Here is an 18821-nt window from a genome sequence, read left to right as displayed (position 1 = left end):
CCAAGATATTTATTAAAAACTGGTCAATAGAGAAAAGTAACTTAACTCGGTGTACCAATTCGTTTCTGATATACTTCAATATTTACCTCTAAACCCCCAAGTTTTCGGCATCACCCCCACACCCCCTCGATTTTCCCGAAAAAAGTTTACTCACCCCTTTCCTCTAAGCCCACTTTATCCCACCATATTCCCGAAACACTCTCCGCAGATCCCAAAATTCTTCAATCACCCCCTTAACCCGTCCCCCTCCTCCCCCTTTAAAAACTCGAAATTTCGTTTCTGTAATCTGGCAGTGCATTTAAGCACTTTACGAAAACCCTCGTATATCTCTCACTCCCCGACGTGACGTAGCATTCGATACGGCGTGTAGTCATAGTGGGGGATGAATAAAGGGAGATCTTCCCCGTCGGCTCCCTCCAGCCCTGCACATGCGCCGAATCGTGCAATACCACCTCGCCCCCGCTTCGTGGGGATGAAAAAACCCCCACTGTGCAGTCCTTCACCCCTTGGCCCCGTGCAGCCGCTAGTGGGAAGAGTACCCACACAACCCCTCTACCACCCACACAACCACATCACAATCACAGCGAGTACTCGCACTCCATCCCCCACTCCGTTCGGTATCACGAGTCGGGGAAGAAGGGTGTAAAAAAGAGGAGAAATCCAAGTGCCGATCTTCAGCCAGTGGTGGCGCTGCTCGGCGTCTCCCGTCAGTTTTTCACGTACCAGTGAGGCGGCAGCGTCACCCCTCGTTGTTAAATTCAAAATCGCGAGTGTTGATGTAACAAAAGTGCAGGTCAACTAATAAGTCAATAAATGACAATTGATCATCGTGGGATTGAGTGAAGTGGTTACAAGTGCGATGGATCTATCATCACCAAGGATTCAGTGTAAAATGTGAAGTTGAGAGGTGATATTTTATTGATAAATAGGGGTGCGGGTCCACCCAGCATCAGGGATACCAGTGTCTCCACTCGTCCTGGTGTCATGGCTCGACGAAAATTGGAATGATTATCAGGGAGAAGTTCATTCTAGGGATGTCATTGGATCTGGCCAAATGAGGATGGTTTGGTGATGGATAGAGTGATGGAATTGTTTGATTTGTCGAGGATAATGACGAGAGGACATCATCTACCGCCCATCGGCGTTATCCTACTCCTCGTGATCAGCATCATCAGTGCTGATAAGTGTGCTGATGAGTGTACCTGCAAGTGGAAGAGTGGTAAACGAACAGTTGAGTGTGTCAATCGTTCATTAAACTCAATACCGAGTACGATAGACGCTGAGACACAGGTGTTGGATGCCAGTGGTAATGATATTAAATTATTACCGAGTAACATCTTCATTCGGGTTAGTTTAACGAATCTTCAACGGCTGTACCTTCGTGACTGTCGTATCCAGCAGATCGATAAAGATGCATTTGCTGGGCTGACTAATCTCGTTGAATTGGACCTATCCAACAATCGTCTCACCCTAATACCGAGTGACAGTCTTATCAAAGTCCCATTTTTACGTGATTTATCATTATCTCATAATCCCCTGGAGCGTGTATTCAGTCAAGCATTTCGTACAACTCCAAATCTCGTTAAACTCGATTTATCCAACGCCCAAATAGCTGAAGTTGAGGCTAATGGTTTTCGTGGATTAGACTCACTGGAGAGTCTCAAATTAAATGGTAATCGCATTGGTACCTTTCATCCCGGCACATTCGAGCCCCTCAACAAGATAAAGAGTGTAGAATTACAGGATAATCCCTGGATTTGCAACTGTCATCTGCGGGAGATGAGACAGTGGATGGCTAAGCACAACTTACCTATTATCATATCGCCAGTTTGTCATGGACCAGATCAACTTATTGACCGTTCATTCACGGATATTGAGCTTGATGATTTTGCGTGTAGACCTGTCCTCATGATTGCCAGTCGTTATGCTGAAGCAACGATTGGTGAAAATGCCAGTATAGTGTGTCGTGTATCAGCAGTACCACCAGCTAAAGTCAAGTGGTTCTGGAATGGCAAGCTATTGTCAAATCACTCGGCCTTCAGCAGCCACCAGAAGATATTTATTTATGAAGAGGGTCAGTTTTCTAAAAGGAGTACGCTCATCCTGACCAACGCCCAGGAGTCGGATTCCAGTGAATTTTTTTGCGTTGCGGAAAATCGAGCTGGTTCTGTGGAAGCTAACTTTACGCTTCACGTCTCACTGAGAACTGCTGGCATGTCAACTTTGGGCTCGGGTCAAATTGCGGGTATATCAGCAGCACTGGTGGTCCTCATCCTCTTCATTCTCCTGATAATTCTCGTTCTGTTCGTACGCCTTCGGAGGATGCCTGTCAAGGATGTGAAAAATGCCACAGCTACCCTAGAAATTCTCCCCAACGATACCAATCAAGATGTAGGCGGGGGCTTCCCAGCATCACCCTCGTCCACCAAGAAGATTGAGGAGGCTGAGACAACCTTCAATGACTCTAGCAAACCAGTCTCACTCACCCTGAATTACGTCCAGCGGACGTCTGTAGAGAACAGCTCTAGTGATTATGTATTCGAAGAAGCTAGACCAGTGATTCATGGGCCATGCTTCTCCTCCACGACGTCACTAGTGCCCATTGACAATCCCGACCTGATCAGGGATACTCGCACGTCGATTGAGGAGCTTGGCTCCTACACAACTGAACAGCTGGGTACCATCATGATGGAGGACACCAGGCTACTGTACTCCAGTCTCTGGAATACGAGAGAACGCAGCAGTCCGAGTTATCCTGTACCGAATGCAAGTGGATTCGGTGCCAAGGAGATTCAGGCGAATTTGACTCCCATTGAGCAGTTTCCACCAGGAGCAAAACAGCTCAGGGTCTGGCAGAAGGGAGTACCCGTTCTACCTCCTGTGTCGGCATTAAAACGGGTCCTCGGCTCCACCAGGAGTTCGCCAGATGAGGGATATCAGGAGGGCACTGGCACTGATGTCTAGGTGCCACTGCTTCATTACTGCGACCCAAGGCATCGGTATCTCGAGCTCATGCGGAGGCATCAGGAGGACAGCAGGAGTGAGTTAGGGGATGGTTTGGAGTGAGTGGTGTATTGTGGATGGCCTGTTCAGTGTGACGAAGAACGATAACCATTGGTTCATCATTACGATTGCCAAATATAATCGCGAAAGAGTGGTGCTGTGTGGGCTCATTGGACCGTGAAATTTCATCGGGAAATTTGAATTCAGTTAACGCCAAAATTGGATTTAGGGGTGGGGGATTTTTTTATTGAGGCGGAGTTGATGTTGCTGATGAAGTGGATTATCGCAGTAGTGAAATTGAGGGGAAATGGAGAGGAATAAGGACAATTGAGGGTGGTCTCTCGGTGATTCCCCTGGGGGCTTGACGAGGTCAAATGGACATTATTAATGCAGACACTTGGCTGTCCCGTTTTCAGGCACAATATCTGATTATTCGGGGAAGAGGTTTACATTCCAAGGTGGATTTTTTTTTTGTGGATTATGTCATTTTTTAAATTTTCACTTCGTTCATTTTGAGGCTTTTTTTCACGAGTTAAGACTGTACATGTTATTGACGTGGGGCGGGTGTATAGATAGCGATTGAATTTATTGGAGATACGTTGAGTTTATATGGAGATACAAAGGAAGTTAATATATATATATATGTATACACACTTTTTTTAGTCGATTCAATAATTAGGATAGTGGGGGGAAGGAGTGCGGAGGGTGGCATTGGTGGGGAGTGCAGTGGTGGATGTGAGGCTGGGTGAGCTTCACGGGGTATCTCGGGATGGGGTAGGTTTGGAAGGAAATGTCATAAGAATTTTTTGTGTGGAATTCAATTTTGCACAGAAAATGTCTTATCTTACATTCTAATAAAACCACTCGTTACTGAGATTTTTATATAATTAATAACACATGTAAGAATTCACGATATTACGAAAAGGTGATTCTTGGTATCTCGTGAAGTCCTCCCATTTTCTTCTAAACCCGTTTGTTCTCGAAATATTGGAAAACAAAATCTGTAAATGTATTTTCGTCACTTCTCATTCCACCACTTCACGATTAATTCTCGTAATTGGGAATTCCGAACATAACATGATAAATGAAAAGTTTCTCATGTTCAATTCAAAGTGGAGATGTTCTGGTCCCAGCGATATTCACTTCTCCGCCAAAAAAATACTCAAAATTGAGAGAATGTTTTTTTCAATGAAAAAAACATTCAATTGGTTTTAGGGAATTTCTTAGGGAGTCATGGGGTTATAAATAATTTTAAATAATGAAGATTATAGGGGAAAAATTAACGTTGTTTGTTGTCTGGATATTCGGCAGGCACAAGTCTGTCGCAATTACGTTATTGTACGGTATAAATAAGTGTGAATTTCTGTGAGTGACAGTGTGAGTGGTAATTCGAGTGCATCGAGTGATTGAATTGCATGAGGTATATTTTATAATAATCATCAGTTGATTGAGGATTTTCGATTTATCAATGTTGATTTTGGTCAGAATTATCTGGTCAAATGACGAGGGAAACTAACAATTCATATCAATTCGGTGTTGATCATCACCTGAGAGATTTTTTGTAGAGAAATATTAGAGCTACGGAATTTCCAACTATCATGAGGGAAACTAGTGAAACCAGTAGCGATGGGGTAAAACGAGATAAGTGACATTTGCCTAGTGACGAATCTTTTATCAATGGCTCTCATTCTAGGGAGAATAGCCAAATTTTCATCCTCATCTTTTTGGTGGATTCATTTGAGTACCGCAAACGATGTCTTGACAAAAATTTCGCTATCTCCCTTCAATTCGGAGATATTGCTCAAAAACTCGACTGAGAGAAGGCAATTTATCTCGTTTCACCCCTTCCCTGCAGAAATGATAAGGAGAGCCATGACAAATCGATGAACATTGATGAATCTCAAAGTCGAGCGATTGAATTTCTTTTTATAAATTCATCAGACTTACTGAAACATTTGGAATTCAACCTAATATTTATCACTATTTTATAATTACAATTTTAACGACATATCCGGGTGGATCGAGTCAACGTATTGAGGAATATTACCAAAAGGCAAAAAATAGTGAAGCAAAGAAATCAAAGGAAAATATCTGCTAAAAATAATCTCCACATTTTTCATTCTCTCTGTACCTAAAATCAATTATTTAAATTTGTACATATCAAAAAAAAAAAAGAAAAAAAATTCCCAAGGAAAGATATTTATCCTGGGGCGTGAGGGATTTCCATCCATGAATTTTTTACTCACTTCTCCTTCAACGCAGACATTTTTCTTTGCGGGAATTATCCATCAGGCATATCACCGTGATGACATTTTACTCTCATGAAATTCGAATTCTGGATGTTATGAAATTTAAAATTAGCGAGGTGGCGAGACGAATGGGGGATGGGGGATAGGAGTGTGAAGAAATGGCACGTGAGGTGTCGGGAGCTGATTGATTCGGGGTTCCGAGACGTTAACGGTTTTACCGATAGATCGATAAGGGCTCGCTCAATGCAGAACCGTGGGGGACAATAAAGAGAGATGAATAAAGATTATTTACATGAGGAATAAAAGTAACTCTTGGTTATGATAGGATGGAATTATCATGGGAATGGCGGGGGTTGGGGATGAAATGTCGGAAAACTTTTGTGGAGAATTAAATTTTATGGAAAATGGGCGTTCTGACGTTTTCGCTGCGAAAAAATGGCTATTTCAGAATTCAGGGAATTTTTTTTCAAGCAGAGGATCAAATAGCGTTGGGAATCAAAATGACCCTTATGGATATTCGGCGTTGGGGGTTAAATGGTTTTACGGGTCAAACAGGTTAGAATAGCGCGAAATATTTCAACCCTTAATGGTCATGGTCCTTGATGGCCTCGACTAAAAACCAAAAAAAGAGTTTCTGAAATTTGAAATAAGAAATTTTACTATTTTGTATAATTCAGTAAACTTCTTTCTTGCTTTTAGTTGAGGGTTAAACTGTTCTAACGTGGCCATCTGACCCTTCGCAAGCCTGTGAGGCCCTTCAAATCATAATTGCGCCATTTTACCCTCGAATCTTGTGACAACCCCAAGAGTCATTTGACCTTCAAGTAAATCATAAAAAAAAGTTTCCTGAGTGCTACGAAAAATGGCCGTTCTTGGAGGTCTCACCTGACGCAGCTTTAAAATGGGAACCCCTCGCCTAAAAAAATCATCCCCTTGAAATTGTAGAATGGACCGACAATTTTGAAAGCCGAATTTAACCCCACAATTGGAGTATCTGTATCCCCCGGCCTCCGGAAGAAAATGTCTCACTGCCGCCAAGATATTTTATGTCTCACTAACGTGAGATATTTTATCGCTGTAGGTGTGGGGTGGTGAGAATGGGCCAATGTGGAATAACTTACGTCGTACCGTCACGATAACGACGCTGGGCCACGGTAGTCTAGAAGGACGCCACTGTGCAGCCGACAGCCAACTCTACCACATTCACAACGGGCTTCGATCGAATAATTAGACTTTTTAGTAAGTTTAATTGTTGCAACACTCTTTCTTTCTTTCTCGACGAGTTAGGGGCGCCATCACCTGACCCTTCAGACGTGTGATCCAATTAGGTTTGTGAATTGGGAACTTGAAGCGTGATTACGACTTTTTTTCACGTTTATTAGAGAGCGAAATAATGAATAATCGAGTTTTCAAAGGGATTATGAGTTTCGGGGCGAAACGACCGGTGCAGAAAATATTTTAGACAATATTGTTTATTGAGAACTTGGCGACAGATGTGAATATTGATAACGCAAAAATTAAACGATAAATCGTGATGAAGTTAGTGTCAATATTTTTTTCGCTTTTACTTTAAAAATCAGATTATAGTTTTCAGTTTAAATCCTAGAGTGCACAGTGATTTAGACGTGAATAACATTTGTATTGACAGTAATCAAGTGACAAACATACAGATGACTTTAGCGTGACTTTATATTTTTTTTATTAATCATTTTGTTGAATATTTATTTACTATACATTTATCCCATATTTTTATTTCTCTGCTATATTTATTCTATTTATATTTATTGATTGCACTCCGCGCATTAATTAGTTTTCTTTCATTTTTATACTGAGCTCTTGTCTCGGACGAGAGTATCAACAAAGAAATTTCGAAGTGTAATTTAAAATCTCTCGTTAAAGTCTCCAGCTCCGGAGTCAGGAATTAAAATGCTGTGGAAAGTTTTCCATTACAGAGTGATTTCGCATTACGAACTTCTGATATCGTTGGACATTCTCGGTGTGGAGGGAATGAAACCTTAGGAGTTAAAAATGCGGAAGCGATATGCTTTGTAATTTGAACATTAGTATCGATTACTCATTTAGTTTTGAGAATTATGAACCAGGGATTAGTGCTATCAGAAGGAATTGAGATTCCCTCAACTCCCGATTAGGAGATCATTAAGGAGACTCTCTGTAGATAATTTTAGCATCAACAGCTGCATGAAAATTGTCTAAACTATCACGAGAATTCGACAGCTCACTTGAATTTTTAATGACAACGTGAATATTTTGAGCACCAAATTTCAATTGATTTTCATGGAATAGTGCAGCTGCAGCGTATAGTCTTCACTGATAGTCGCATAAAATGCAAAATGCACCGGTATTGAGTTTTCATTCAATTTTCAGAATTATCTGACCCTAGTTATAACTCAGTTATTAACGTTTTAGTCGAGAATAACCCTCTCTGGATGGATTCACGACATTTGGGGCTAATACCGTTCCTGGCAATCACATTACAGCACTCAGTGCCAGGTTTTAAACTAATGGAAAGTCTAATCATATTTCCAACATGCAGTTTCTAATTTAATTTAAATTCTCGACGTCCTTCTCAATGATTTCTCGTGTCAAAAAATTTTTTTTGAGATGACTAAGAAAATCCTTTGCATGAACTTTCTGAAGAGTCTCTGGAAGATGGATTTTTTTACGTGGAGATGGTACTATGGGATTTCTGAGGATCTCCATTGTTGCTGGATTTAAATCCATTCAATGTGATCAATTTATTTAAAAATGTTTCTGGAATAAACAGCTCGAATGTTAGACTTCAAAGAGGCCTTGAAATTTCATGTCACAAGGTCCATAATTTTTTAATCAATTTTGAAACGAGTGATGGTTTATCAATACGCGAGCACAGGGTAAAAACGCACCTGGTTATTATTGCGCCATCGTCACCACCATAACTATTAAAAGTCCATTAGGGGGAATTTAATTTTCAACGAGATGATTTTTCGAAATATTTCCATCAAGCTAATGGTGTTGGGGTAATTCTTCCGGATTTTTGAAATTAATTTGTAATTAATTAGTTGGAAACTACTGGGTCTCGGGGTAATGGACGGAAAACATTTCTTGGGGGAGATTTCGTGAGTTAGAAATGTTGTTCGACACTTGGAGATATTTTTTTCACCCTTTCTGGTTAATCTTGAAGATATCTCGATAAGGGTTGATGTTATGGGGAAAAATTGTCAGAAATCCTTTAGTGTGGAGAATTTTCTGGCCCACGGAATAGGAATTTTTCTGAAAAGAGGTTTTAGTATTTTTTATAATTAATAAAATCATTAGAAAAATTCTCCATCTAGTTTTCCCTATAATTTCCACATTTCCTAGAAATTCAACACAATAAACGACTCATTATTTCTCGTTAAGCGCCACAAATAAATAATTTCAAATCCTATCAGCGTTGCTGAATAAATCCCTGAATGTACTATCCCTATCATCAATGGGCTGTACCAAATCCATCCTATTTTCCCGTAATAACTGATTATTAAACTGTTGTAATATCCAACGAATGTGGAATATAATCTATTTATTTCGTTGAAATTGAATTTCATTTCCACTATTTTGCAATTATCAAAAGAATCGTGAGGTTTATGAGAAAATGTGTCTGAACTTTTTTTGTAGCGGATAAAATTCTCTACGAGAAGTCTCATATCCAATTTTTCCCTCAAACTCATCCCTCGCGGGATATTAGCCATCGAATTGGCTGAGAAATTTCTTCTTTCCAAAATTCCGTATACAACGTCATTAAAACACAAACATAAATATTTTCAAATGCTACCAGAGCAACCACATAAATTCTTGATTTCATCACCCATAAGGCAATAAGAGATGCGCAGAATCCATTGAATTTACTCGTAATAACTGATTATTAAATCCCCATAATACCCAACGGATGTTCAATACAGCGAGAGGGATTGGCGCCGAGTAGTCGAATTGTTCTCGTGATTGGTCTGCCGTGTAAAGCCCTATACTTACGTTTTATGCAATCGATTTCACGTTGGCCTAAATATTCTTTGTAAGTACGAGCGAGCGCTACTGAGAGCTAGTTGGCCGTGCTGAGAAGGCCTGAAGTAGCGAAAAAAAAAAATGTAAAGAAAAGAAGAACGAGAGAATGTGGAAAAAAGACCGACGTAAAGGGGGTGCATCGACCACTGTTTGACGTACGGCATAAAGCACATTTACAACCGATCGTTTGTCCTGACTGCTCGAGTGCAGTGCATCATTTACCAGTTGTTTCCTTTACCCACTTTATTTCGTGGTATTAATTCCTTAGTCGAACTCAACCTGATGTCTGAATTGCAGAGACTTTTTTTAAGACATTTTTGATCGATAAAGAGTGATTTCTCTTTCATTTTTTTTGGGACTATGTGGAACATGAAAGACTGCTGTAATTCATCGGTGATTAACCCTTTAAATCGTTAATTGGTTCACTCGATAATTGATGGACTTGATGATTGTGTTTTATGACGCATAAAACGTCTTTTCATTTTTAATGAAATTCCAGAAATTTCCATAAATATTTTGGGGTCATTAAATTTTTTAAGTTTATGGCTTCTTTAGTTATTCAGGAGTTGAGATCTTCATTTAATAATCAGTTAGTGAAAAATTTCAGTTCCAGTAGTGAAAATTTTAGGGGGAAAGCGTGAACTTTGGTCCGGATTTAAGAGCTTTCACTTCATGCGCTGCAAATTGATGACGTAAATCTCAGACTTAAAAAAAATGTTTTGTCGTCGAAATTAATTTTGCAATTGATATTTTTTCTGTACAATCAATTTATTAATTGGTCAATCTATCTCTGAAGGCATGACAGACATAAAGAACAGCATGGAAAACTTGAAAAGAGACAAGAATCAATAAGAAATAAATTTCCTATTCGATGAATCATTCAAGACAGCCCCGAATTAATTTTTTTATCATTCCAACATCCATTTTAATATTTCAAAGTTCAACCTGTCCATGTCGGCTGTCTATTAGTCTCATGAATCATTCTGAGATTCCAATACAAATTCTCCTCTTAAATTACCAACAATCCTCTATCACTTTTTCTTTAATTCAAAACCACTTATTTTTTTATTCATTTAACAATTATTCTTCTGATCAGCGAAATATCCCCAATACCAATTAATTATAATTCATCTCCGAAATAAGCCAACTCTCCCTCACAAATTGTTAATCTATTTTTATTGCATTTCACGAACAAAATTGCACAGAAATGAAACTTAATAAATTATTATTTAAAAAATTTAAACTATCGGAATTTCTTGAATTGCAATAGAGACTTTCTCGATCCCTCAATCAAGTAATAACGAAAAATACGAGGGAAATAAACGCCATTGATTTTTAAATAAAACAAAAATGCAAAAAGCCTCCTGCTCTTAAATAATCCCCATTGGTGCATCACTCCCGCCATTAAATTTTTGATTCTCCACTTTATTCCTTCTCGACGCAGTGAATATCTGTCAACTCTCCGGAATATTTTCAAAAAATCTCCGAAAGCCCTTCATATAAATCGAAATAAACGTTGATGCTTTCGTCCAGTAATTTTACAATGAACATTGGAATGACCGCTCTCTGGTGGGGCGGGAGGGTGGGAGGTAGGGGAGTAGGAAAAGGGCTTTTTGAGGGGTCAGTCAAGTATTTCCAGAGGTACGATGCAAACAACGGTTACAAAGCACTCGTTCAAACTCATTGAAACTTGAAACTCCACTGGATTTTGCGGAGAGTGGCCCCTACCCTCTGTTACCCTCTCCCTTCGGCTTGTTTCCATGACACTGCGGACAAATGCGTGCGTTGGAAACTCTCACACTACCGCGAAACTTGGGGGTGGAATTGAAGTTGAGGGGGAGTAACGCGTGTCACAGACGAGTACATCGTACTCGTGTTAACAGTATTGTAAATATAATGCTTCACTTTTTCATAGTCCTCGACCTCCTCTTCAACAAAGGGCTGGAGAAATTATTCGCCGTTGCGGCACGTGTATGAAAATATGTCATTTTAAATGGTTCACAAACGTCCAACGGGAGTATTTAGGACAATTAGGTCGTATGGGATTGTCGGTTTTTCGGTTCTTGGTTTTTGGAGATTGAAAAAAACATTTTTATGAAATAACTTTCGAGTTTTTGCAAATCAAAAAATTATGTTTCGGGGATTTTTCAATTGTAATGCACAGTTGGAGAAATTCCACCCTTAGAAACCCTACCCAAAGTGCATATTTCAGAGGTTGATAAGTGGAAGATTTGAGAAATAATTTTTCGAAGATGAAAAATGAATCTCAGTGAATCCCTTTACGAGAGGTTTCTCGTAGTGTTTCTAGGGATAGAATTTTCCCACCAGGCGATTTCCCACCCTTCAATCTCTTCCCCACTGAAATTTTCAATTTCCGTCTCTCGAAATGGCTCCCTAAAACCCGAAATCCGGAAAGTCAGTCGCTCACTCCCCCTCAATTTGACTCTTCCCATGCTTTCATGACAATAGGAAACACGTCCCGCAACATACGTACATCTCAATGTGAAAAAAATCCTCCAACTATGAAAAAAATAGCAATAAAAGTGGATTCATGGCTCGTGTCCGACTTGTCTCTGACCTTTTCCCCTTTTCCTCACATTTCTCTTGCCTCCCTCTGGTGGGAGATGAAAAAGAAAAACACAAGATCGATGCTACGCTTTGTCTTGGAGTCCCTCTTCGCATCCCACAGTAACCTCTCCACAAATCAAATTCACCGATTCTCATTCGAGCACACCAGAAGATAAAATGAAGAAAACATTTTCTTTATTTTTTTTTTACTTAAACAATTGAATACCCCTATCGATCTATTAACTCCTCTAATTATTTTTATTCCATACCGCAAACTCAATTGAATCGACAAAAATGATTAGATCAATAAAATTTGTGCAGGGGAGGGTGTCCTAATAATTATCCTCTCGACTCTCCTGCTGACCTTTTGAGAAATTAGACCCTTCACTCGTCCCTCCCCTTTGACCCACAAAACCGTTCGAAAAAATAATCCCCAGTCCCTTGACAATTATCAACAACCTCAGAGAGAATGAAGTAATATGGAATAATAATGTCTGGTATTTATTTATTAACAGAAATGAAAGAAAATTACCTGCATTCCAATTCTCGCGGTTGTTCAACTCTACCAAATGGTCCCTCACATATGTACATCATGTTTAAATAAGATAGAGGGCAATACACTGAAAGAGGGGCCCACTAATCCGAGAAATGAATTTTTGATATTTAGTCAGGTGTCCCTCAACCTGACTATGTGACAACAACATAGAGGAGGAAATATCCATCCATGTATTCAAATTACGTGTATATAGTTGTGGAATGCAAGAAGGGGGGAGGGGGGAATTACGTGACACACCGTTAGGTTCGTCAACGCCAAACGAGGAGTACTCCAACCCCTGTTCGTTTGTATATGTACACTGGGCAACCAGAAACCAAAACTCGAAACCGAGAAAACGTGTTACGACATTCCGGACAACTAGGGGAAACGGAAATTTCGAATCAGACGTTGACAGCTGAGTGGGTGGGCAGGAGATAGGGAGAGTGAGAAGGGGGAGGTTAATTGAGATAATTAATATTTTTGTAATTACTGAAGAGGGAGAGAATATTATTATGAACGAAAAGAATTTTTTTTAGTTGGAAAAGTGACGAAAAAAAAAAATTTTTAGAGCCTGCGATATTCTTAGTGAATTTGATTTGCAAAGTCCAGGTGAATTTTTAAAAATTCCATTACTCGAAAAATGTGGGGAGGGTCAGAGGGTCAAAGGGAGAGACGGGTGAAGGGCTCGAACCCTAGGAAAGAGCAGATGATAGATATGGATAGAGTAATGAGTTTATTCGTCACTCTCGTTTGATTCACTTCGCTCCACATTTTTCTATTAATTCGGTGCATGTTCCAGTGAATCCAGGACAAGAAAAATTCCTTAAAATCCTCAGAAGCCCGGATAAAAGTGAAAAATGAAGTAAATCATCGCCTATGTATCTCACAACGATATACTTGAGTCGTTGCCAAAAGCGATTAGAAAGGGAGCTACTGTACACTCGGTGCAAGCTCTAGTTGGGGGGCACTTGTGTCGCCTGAACGAAACTCAATAGGAGAAAGAAAGAAAGTTGCAAAAAAAAATTTCTTCGCAAAAAATACCCAGCGCCGTTATATCTGTATGAACTCGGTGGAAATCTATATGAATTGGGAAGGGCGAGGAGGGCCAGGCGACGCTGGACGTGCGATTTATTGTCCCCTATTCGTTCGTCGGTATAATATATAGGCACCCCTCCTATATTTGCCCAAAGGAGACATTCAATGTTCCTTCAGATGAGAAAATGTTCTCAGAAAAACTTCCGACACGAATTCATTTGTGACATTAGTTGGTTAGTTGTGATCTTTTAGTTTTAGAATATGAATACGACTTTTGTACTTGTTTAGAGATTTTTTTTTATATCTGTAAGTGTGCGGAGGGGATATTTGATGAGTGGACAATTTTTTCGAATGGAAATTTGTCAGGATAAATATTTTTTCAATTTCTTCTTTGGGTAAAAATAATTATCTGACTTGGAAAATGAAATTTTGCGAATTCTTTTTTTTGTAATAGAGCGATTATCTAGATAATGAGTAGATTTAGAAGGAAATGTTATAGAATGTTTTTTGTAGAAGATTAAATTTGCTATAAAAAATATTCTATGACATGTTCCTCTAAGACGAGTTGTTAACCAGATAATTCAAATTCAATTCTGAAGAACGAAGAAAATTGATTGTAACAGCCATCACTCATAATTTTTTAATGAGTGATAATCTCGGTAATGAATCGTCTGAGGGGAAAATGTCATCATAGCTATTACGTAGATGATTAAATTTTCCACAAAAAATGTTATACAACTTTTTTTCCTAGAACAACTCGTTGTCGGGCTAATACCAATGTCATTTCATAGGAAGAAAAAAATGAAATTTTCAATTTCCTCAAAAAAACATTCACTCCATCACATTCACCTCTCGATTAATTATAATTTCTTAGAAAATGTAAGAGTGTGTGCATGCGACAAACCAATTGTATAATTCGGATTCTGATGATGAGGGAGTGTCGAAGACTGTAAAGAGATATCACTCAATGAGGCGAGGGTCGAAGGGGGGGAGGGAGAATACGTAAGGAAATAAAGAGAAAAATATAAAATAAAAAATCACTGAGTCGATTATTTCGTCCTTGATACCGAGTCAGGCGTGAATCGAGTTATTGTTTTCGAGGGAGAGTTCAAACGGAGGGTGGAGCCAGTGTATATCATATCGGGGAGAACCCTCTCTCTCTGACAAAATCGATTCTCGTCTCAACTGTTCAAATAACTCACTTGTGTATCTCAAATACTGACGGAGGAGTTGGAAGTTTATTTTTCCCAGGTATTTACTGGACTATAGAGGGGTGATGAGAATCCTTGAGACACGACTCGTTGAGTTCCGTATGATTCCATGAGCCTTGAAATTTTTTTTTAACTAAAAATATTGTTTTTTTTTGTTGAAAATTCCTGACACCCTGGGATCATTAAATTTGCCAATTAAATTGGCTCAAAAAATTATAAAATTACAATAGTATATGTTCATAAATAATTAGAATTAATAAATACATTCAAAGGATTGAATCAAGTTTTGAAATCCAAAGAGGCACTCACCCCCACAATTTCTGCAAAGCTCATTTCCTCTGACTCCCGAACTTGCAAAACATTCTCAGTCTCTCGTATTCCCCTGAATGTTCATCGACACATTGACCCATCCACAGGCACTCCATTCTCCCCTCAACGATTTCATCCAGTAATTATCGGCTCACTTAACGAGACATTAATCCTCCTGATTTACCATTAATCTCAATTCTTCCAGATTTTTATTCTTCCACCTACTTTTTTTCCTCTCCCGAGTTGAATTCTTCTATTCATACTTTCAGAAGTTCCCGAGGGGTCGAAATAGTCCTATGGAGAGGACCTTGGTATCCAAGTTTAATGAAAGTGTTCTTCCCTCATTTGATTTTCAGAGACTAGACATAATTCTACGAGGGACGGGGAGGGGTAGAAGATCTATGGAAAAAATTACCTGGAAAATTACAGGAAACAAACTAACAAATAAAAATTTGCTCAATAAAAAAAAATATAGATTGAAAAATAAAAAGAGGATTTTTCCACCCGCACAATCTCTCTCCTCAGTACCCTAAAACGAAGAATGTGTTGTGAGACCCTGTTTATCGACATTTCCAGCCCCTAGTACTGAAGTTCCTCAACCAGCGAATGAAAAAAAAAACCATAATGATAACAAAGCGTCCCATAAAAATAATGTAACGTAATACCGCCTGCAGAGCCACAGCCCCAATTCACCGCCCCAAAAATGAACACCTAAATTTGGATTTCCACATAGCTCTCCAGACAGATAGGCCAAACGAGATCTAGACAACTTCATTTTGAGTAACTGAAGATTGGTCTTGGGCACGCACGTTTACTCTTATCACTGAGTCTCCATCATCGATCTCCCCCTTCTCCCTCTCCCGCTGTTTGTAGAATATTCCCCACTGTGTGGAGGTAGGAGGCGAGGAGATTTAACTTGTCTCAGTGAAATGTCTCGATGTAAGAAAACGAGACAAGTGAGAATACGAATACATCCCCCTGTATTATTATTTCCCTCCCGAGAATTGGGGCTGAACTACACTTTCGGGATTTTTAGTGCAATTCGTGTTAGATTTTATTTGACATGAACACAATTGGAGATGAACATTAAGGAACATTATTATCACCCCGAAAAAAAAAACATTTCTTCGAGGAGAGATTTTTCCCAGAACTATTGGCCCTAGGTTGGCCGCCCAATTGGCCCAATTGCCTGATGGAAAAATTTTAAGAACATTAATTTTTCCAAGTTCAAAAGCTCTTCGTAAACGCCCCACTGTTCACGTAATTATTGAATCAATAAATTACAATTAGAAATGTCCGAGGTAATATTTCAGTAGAACAAGTTCTCCTTTTAATTTCAATCTGAAATAACAATTTTTCTATTTCCAACTTGTTCAATTATTCGTATTAAATTCCAAGCTTTTGTCGCTCGGTGAATTAATATCAGAGCCATTTTTCCCTCTATTTATTCACATTTACCCCTGTTTTTCTTTACCCAGTGCCCGCAGGGGCTTTCATTTTCCCTTGGCATTGTGATTTGAGGGGATCAGCGGACAATGGAGAGGCTTCATAGTGAACCAGCCTTGCTTCGCGTCGATTGCAATCTTAATGATAACAAAGGTGAAGAAAATACGAGGACAGCGGCCAGGGGATGAAGATGGAGCTGATTGAGCTTTGATAGCAAGAGGTTTGTTTGACGGTTTTATGAGTTCTTTTGATTTATTGGGGGTTTATATTTAATGAGAACATATGTCGAGGGAGCGAATAGTGGTGATAGAAGGTGAGGGGAGTGCTGAAGAAGACATTTGCTGAGAACTTTCTCAAAATTATTTTCTTCGTTGGTTTTATTGTTTCTCCTGAATCACGATCTTCAAGAATAAAATATTAATTTCAATGTGAGATTGAATCAGCAGATTAATGGAGCTGTTTGACATCTGTCAGCATCAAATATGACACTTGGAGGCTCACACGTGGTAGGAATATTGGAAATATTAGTTTGAGTATTTTTGCCATCGATTGCAAGCGTCGAAATCATAGTTCTGAGCCTCCCGAGGACTCGGTAAGACAAAATATGAGATTCAAAATAGTCTGAGCCGTCGACGTTCACGGAATTGCAGTGTAATGTGCGTTAATTTCCGAAAATAACTGAATTAATTAAAATTTCTCCCGGCGAAATTTAATTTTCCACCTGATGAAAGATGAACCGTCCCAGGAGGAGAAAACAAAATATATGAGAGAAATAAAGGAAATATATCTCACAGGATTCCTCTTAGGATCTACTAAACCCTCATCTCCCCCATCCACAACTGATTTATTTTCCCATTCAACCCTCATTTTACTCCCCAACCCCATCATCATTTTGCTACGCACAAGAGTATAATATAACAGTAGTGGGCGGTTAGATCTCCATCACAGGGTAAATCAAGTTGCTCAGTGTAACTGGAAGCCACAGTTGGCAGTTGAGTCGGTCAAGCGTGTAGGGGGAGTTTGAAGCCTCTGGGTATAGACTTCTTCCCGGGGCACCACATCTACTCAACAACATGGCCCCACGAGTCCCATGAAAATCGAGGTAAAAGTGTCTTGAGGGTGGGGGTATGGGAGGGGGGAGGGGACTGACGGGTCAGAGGGGATAAAGGAAAGGGGATCGTAATCAATACATTCCACACGATCAACAACGTGTATTCAGTGGAATGTTACTCAAGAGCAGCGGGAAACTTTGTGCCAAAGGAAAGAGAACTGCTGTGTACTTTTGTTGAAAGGTTTTATTTGTTTCTTTAGTAAATAGAGAGAAGTTCTTTTGGGGGAGAAAGAAAATGTTGGCGGAGGTGATGAGACAGCAGGGGATTTCTGGGGGTAATTGGGAGGAGGGAGGATTGGAAAGATTTATTAATTGACGTCTTTTGTTTCATCGTTGAAGGGAAGAATAATGATTTCGGGTGGGGGAACATTAAATATAGAAATGTGAGCGATGAGTCTTGTAGGGGTCGATTGTAGGGCCCAGTGAGAATTATGAGTTTTAAATTGATCATTGTGCGGGTTGGGAGCTCCGAGCGACGTAATCTGGATTTTATGAGCGGAAAATAGAGGAGTTTGAGGCGTGTGAGCATCGCGAATGGCATTTTACATTGTGTGAGCATCAAACATAGCAGCTTGCGTGGTATGAGCATGAAAATATGAGCTTTGAGACTTGTAGGGGTCGATTGCACAGGCAATTGAGAGGGATGAGTGTTAAATTGGTAATTCTGCGGTTTGTGAGCATTAAGCGAAATAATGTAAATTTTAGGAGCAGAAAATTGAGGAGATTGAGGCTTGTGAGCAGCGAGCATGATGGTATCCGGGATTTTGTGATAATTATGGATATTGCAATGATCATTCTGAGACTGTGAGCCTCAGATTGGAAGGCTGGATTGGTTTTCTTTTGTAAACAGAAAAAAGTTTTTTGGGGAGAGAAAATGGTGGCCGAGTAGTTGAGGGGTCGGGGAGATTTATTCATTAATGTTTTTTGCTTCATCGTTGAGGGGAGAATGATGAAGCTAGAGCGAGTCAATTCTCTATTTTAACAGCTATATGAAACTTTTTTCCCGCTTGTGAAGGAAATCTTTTATTTTCTTTAAAAAGAGAAGTATTTTTGACGAACTAATATTTATATTTGAAAAATTCAAATTAATTTTTTTCTCAAGAACTTATTCGAAGAAATATTAGGGGATAAGATATTTGTCAGAAAGATTTTTGTTTTCACGTAAATTTGTTGGAAAAGTTGGAGTTTTTTACATTCCTCAAATCGTTAGATAAATGTTTAAAGTTGCTGAGGTTTTTTTCCACTTGTTAAAGCTCTGTTTTCCACTTTTTCCTCCTTTTTTTCATGTCCCCAAACGCCACACGTGTATCCGACGT

General features: G+C 39.4%; 1 protein-coding gene across 1 annotated transcript; it reads left to right on the top strand.

The window, feature by feature from the left end:
* Nucleotides 1-437: 437 nt before the first annotated feature.
* On the top strand, nt 438-15827 carry LOC135165633 (leucine-rich repeat-containing protein 24-like). The gene has a single exon (XM_064127109.1). It carries the CDS (start codon nt 1072-1074, stop codon nt 2962-2964), a length of 1893 nt encoding a protein of 630 aa, XP_063983179.1. The 5' UTR covers nt 438-1071; the 3' UTR covers nt 2965-15827.
* Nucleotides 15828-18821: the final 2994 nt, after the last annotated feature.

Source organism: Diachasmimorpha longicaudata, chromosome 8 (genome assembly GCF_034640455.1).
Source record: "Diachasmimorpha longicaudata isolate KC_UGA_2023 chromosome 8, iyDiaLong2, whole genome shotgun sequence".
Lineage (NCBI taxonomy): Eukaryota > Metazoa > Arthropoda > Insecta > Hymenoptera > Braconidae > Diachasmimorpha > Diachasmimorpha longicaudata.
This window is presented reverse-complemented; position numbering and strand designations above follow the sequence as displayed.